General features: G+C 47.0%; 1 protein-coding gene across 5 annotated transcripts in view; it reads right to left on the reverse strand.

Moving 5' to 3' along the window:
• Nucleotides 1-5000, reverse strand: part of LOC115546700 (rap1 GTPase-activating protein 2) — a 47534-nt gene that overhangs the window by 5211 nt on the left and 37323 nt on the right. For all 5 annotated transcript variants that reach the window (XM_030360390.1, XM_030360389.1, XM_030360393.1 and 2 more), the window contains 7 exons: nt 4404-4559; nt 3695-3766; nt 3219-3305; nt 2877-3020; nt 1627-1731; nt 928-1022; nt 411-518 (listed from right to left, as the gene is read on the reverse strand). In XM_030360390.1, the coding sequence (XP_030216250.1) occupies nt 411-518; nt 928-1022; nt 1627-1731; nt 2877-3020; nt 3219-3305; nt 3695-3766; nt 4404-4559 (767 nt within the window). The remainder of the gene's footprint in view (nt 1-410; nt 519-927; nt 1023-1626; nt 1732-2876; nt 3021-3218; nt 3306-3694; nt 3767-4403; nt 4560-5000) is intronic.

The following is a 5000-nucleotide window of genomic DNA, read 5'->3' on the forward strand; positions in this document are numbered from 1 at the left end:
TTGTGTGTAATTACTGCGTGGCTCATCATTATCAGGGATAACTCATAGACAGTATTGCATATGTGAGTCAACTAAAATTGGATGACGGTGATGATGTTGATAATGATGATTGTGGTAATGATGATGATGCCAATTATGATGATGATGATGATGATGATAATGATGATGATGATGATGATGATGATGATGATGATGATGATGATGATGATGCCTTCATGACTCTTTGGTTTGTTCTACTTCTAATAGGCTCTCATTCGGAAATACTAACAAGAGATTGGAAAAAAACTGAAAATGGTAAATTAAGACAGCCAGACACTCAACCAGAAGGAGTCCTGCTCTGGAGACACAGACACAAACAGAGGATAAGGCTCGGGGACGGAGTACAGTGACAGTGCGTAGGGGTCTCGTACCTGTCCCGGTTGTGGTGGGCTTCTGGGGAGCCGGGACTAGGAGGCGTCTCCAGCCTGGCCTCCTGGGCCAGGTGGCAGCTGTCAAAGCTGCGCTGCTCGCTCAGGTGGCTGGAGATGAGCGAATATGACACGCCATCATTCACCTGTACCGTAGCCATTAGCTCGGATTACCACGGACGGTACGCAAATGTTTTGAGTCACCTTCGGTGTAACTTATGAATCTGTGAGTCTACCTTTTGAATCGTAGAAGAAGTGTGGAACAAACTGACGTCTTAACTACTTAATTATTTTAATTCACCTACACAAAGCTGGAGATGAGATACAGTCTAACATACATATCTCTGGTTTGAATCGTTGAAGAAAGCGTCTTAGAAGCAGGAGGAGAATCTCCCAGAAAGTAATCAGAATCTCTAGGGGGGAACTTGATTCACTTCCACAGTTATGAAGACTCGTCTAAATGAATATAACAACGTTCTCAAGGTACGAGTACAGTAACCTGGCAGAGGGTTTGCAGTACCTGCGATAGGTCTGTTTATCCGTCTGGCTGTCGACGCTGAGCAGACGTGGGAACAGACCAGAGCGTCTTTTGACTGGAGACTTCACACCAGATGCCTGTGAGGGACGGGAAACGACCAACAAAGGAGTACATGCATACAGTCACAACATTGGTTTTATCGGCATAGAGTTTTTGTTAGTACTCAAAGTCAATTGACATCAGTCATTAAAAAAAAAATCGTAGAATAAATATCTTTGATGAAAGATCCCTTTAAAAATATAAAAGGTGTTCTAGTTGGGATATAAGGCAGTACTGCTTCAGAGGTGTGATGCGAAAATAGGCTGCCTGCAATAAACTTGAAGATGTTCTACCATTGATTTTTTCCAAAGCGGACCAATGGGTTAGCAAATCTCCGACCAATAAAGTCAACGGTCCAACTGTTCAACAATTGTTTCCGCTGGAAGCACTGTCTGAAACAGTTCTCCATTATATTAGAAAATATCGACGATAAGTAGCAAACCTTAAATTTAAAATGTGCGAAATGTAACTCACATTCTTAAATTACTTTGCACTAAACTATACGGCATACTGAACACATTTATCCTCCATTTGGGTTCCGACAAAGAGTGTTGCATGACATATATTCTGCACCATACTTTAACACCCAAACACTCTAACTTATTGATTCCCCCCCGCCCCCCTCCAACCCACCATTCTCACCTCTGTGCCAACGTGAGCCAGACCCCCGCCACTCAGACTGGTGGGCAACGCACCGCCCCCCCTCGCCATGGTCTCCATGGAAACACTGCGCCCTCGCATGGCCCTCTGGGTGTGGCGGCGGGTGGGTGGGGGGGGGAGAGATGTTGGAGCACAGATTAAAAGCATATCAGGAGATAAGCGAGAGGTAAATTGAGCTGTCTCTCCAGGACTGTAATTGTTTCAAGGGAAGGATTAGAATATTCAATATGGTCTGAACTCTGTGTGCGCGTCTGTTAGTGGCTCCATTGGGGTGATTCAGCTGCCCCAACCCCCCCCCCCCCCCATATCACTTTGTTCAAGTAGGCTGGAGAGAGAGCAGGAGACTCACGTCATCAGCGCCAGTGTTACCCACTAACCCCATAAAAGACTGACAATAAATAAATAGATGAAAAGTATAGAACCACTCACACATGGTTTTGCCTGTAAATACACACACACACCCACGTACATGCACACACACACACACACATGCAGTCAGACACACACACAGACACACATGCACACACACACACACATACAAGCACACACGTACAAGCACATACACGCACTCATGCATACGTACACATATACATCCACAAACACACGCACTTGCACTAACACACACACACACACACACACACACACACACACACACACACACACACACACACACACACACACACACACACGTACAAGCACATACACGCACTCATGCATACGTACACATATACATCCACAAACACACGCACTTGCACTAACACACACACACACACACACACACACACACACACACACACACACACACACACACACACACACACACACACACACACACACACACACACACACACACACACACACATACAAGCACTCATGCAGACACACACATATACATACATAAACAAGCACTTGCACACACACACACACACACACACACACACACACACACACACACACACACACACACACACACAAGCACATACACGCACTCATGCATACGTACACATATACATCCACAAACACACGCACTTGCACTAACACACACACACACACACACACACACACACACACACACACACACACACACACACACACACACACACACACATATACATACATAACAAGCACTTGCACACACACACACACACACACACACACACACACACACACACACACACACACACACACACACACACACACACACACACACACACTCACACACACAAACAAACCTTAATGGACTCCAGCAGCCCTCCATGGGCGTGGCCGTTTTCTCCGCGCTCTTCCTCTGGACCCACGCTCAATCCCAGCATGCACTGGGTGCGCCTGAGCAGCTCGTCATGGAGAACATCCAGCAGAGCTGCCCGCGTTCGCTCCTACGCACACACACACACACACACACACACACACACACACACACACACACACACACACACACACACACACACACACACACACACACACACACACACACACACACACAAATACACACGCACACACAGGCAGTGCATGAACACATCAGCTGGGGAAGGGCATCCTGCCAGGGTTAGAGAGTTGAACTATTCTTGTCTTACCTCTAGTCGGGCAAAGCGCTCGCTCTTGTAGCACGCCGTCTCTGCGTTGATGAGCTTGGTGAGAAGGAACTCTCTGAACTCTGGGCCCTGGAGAAAAGGCAGTGGCGCGTGAGCGAGGTCAAGCCTCTGTACAAGGAGCTTCAGATGGCAGAGCGTGTTGGTCAGACACCGGGCACAGAGGACTGAGGACCCAAAGAAAGGTAGACTTCGGCAATCCGAACACGGCCCCTACCACGATTAGTTCCTGATAAGGTCCCGCACACACAAAAACATCATCAGCTGTATAATGGTTGTATAGATTTAAAGTGGCAGTCCCTAGCTCCTTGCAGTCTATGAATCAGATGGTGCGATTCTGAAAATGCACCTGATGTTAGTGAGTGAGTCGAGGTACTCAGGTCCATAGGCACATGGAAAACATCTATTTTTGTGTAAATACCCTCGGCTTGGTTTTGAAAAAAGATCGGCCACTCCCTTACCTTCCTGAAGACTGCCGGGTTGGGGAGGGGTGGGCCAAACGATGGTACATCCTCCCTGGCTGTGACAGACACCTGCCAATCAAACACATTGAAATATCAATTACAATTACAATTAGGGCATTTAGCAGACGCTTTTATCCAAAGCGACTTACATCGGTTAATACAAACATCGTCACACCGACGGCAGAGTCCACCATGCAAGGCGACAGCCAGCTCGTCAGGAGCAGTTAGGGTTAAGTGTCTTGCTCATGGAGCTGGGGATCGAACTAGCAACCTATCGGTTACAAGACAACTGCTCTACCTCCTAAGCCGACCCAAATATCCAAACATTAACGCTTTGATAAAGAATAAATGCATTACACTAGTATTGCGTTGTTGTTATTATAACAGTGAGTTAAACTCTGATAACCCTAATCCTAACCCTTTCTCAGAATTTGGAAAATTCCTAACAAAAGAAAAACTTTTCTTAAAAAGCCTTTGCCAGACATTTATTCGGCTCCGAAGTTCTCAAAACACCCTCAGGAGAAATGCACTTCGTTCTTCCTCGCATTACACCACCAGAGGAAGGTTTGATCTCTCATCTGTCTTTGACCCGTCCTAAGAAAATGCGTCATGGCTGGATCCAGCCAGACTTTTTGTTGGTCTTTTTTGGTGAGCGCAGGTCTGTCTGTGGGAGATAACCAAAGCCCTCTCCACATCGAACGCCTACCTTATAGGTGGTGTCATCACCGCAGGGCTTCTCTGCCTGCACCAGGATGAAGGCATGGAGAAAGTTGGAGGCAATCATGTCCGGCACGAAAGGTGTAGCCTCTTCCTGGAACACCAGCCCCACGATGTCGTTTCCTATGTGGCGTTTCCTCTGCAGCTGCACAGGTGTTATAGGGTCGAGGCAGAGCAGATAGGCAGAGTGAGACGCCAGCCATTGGATTTAAGTGCGCTTCAATAAAATCGCTACGATAAATGCTACGATTTGCCGCGGTAGACGTCACAGACGAAACGTGTCACCGGGCTCAGTGGGGGGTCCTAATTGGCTAAAGTGCTCTTTGGCCAAAAGAAGAAAAATACATCTTTCAACTTTTTTCATCATAATAAGTTTATCGTTGTAGTTTCTGCTTCTCTCATGTGCTGTCGTTGATATGAGTATCATTCTAAACGTATCGGATCAAACTGAATCGGTCACAAGATAACAGCATTCTTGCTGGTTGACTCATCGGAAAAAATCGCGTGGGGGGGAGAAGCAGGAGCCAGTGGCCTCACGATGTCTGCCGGAGCGCTGTGCGTGCAGCATACGTTGACGGGCTGTTAT

Source organism: Gadus morhua, chromosome 7, assembly GCF_902167405.1.
Source record: "Gadus morhua chromosome 7, gadMor3.0, whole genome shotgun sequence".
Classification (NCBI taxonomy): domain Eukaryota; kingdom Metazoa; phylum Chordata; class Actinopteri; order Gadiformes; family Gadidae; genus Gadus; species Gadus morhua.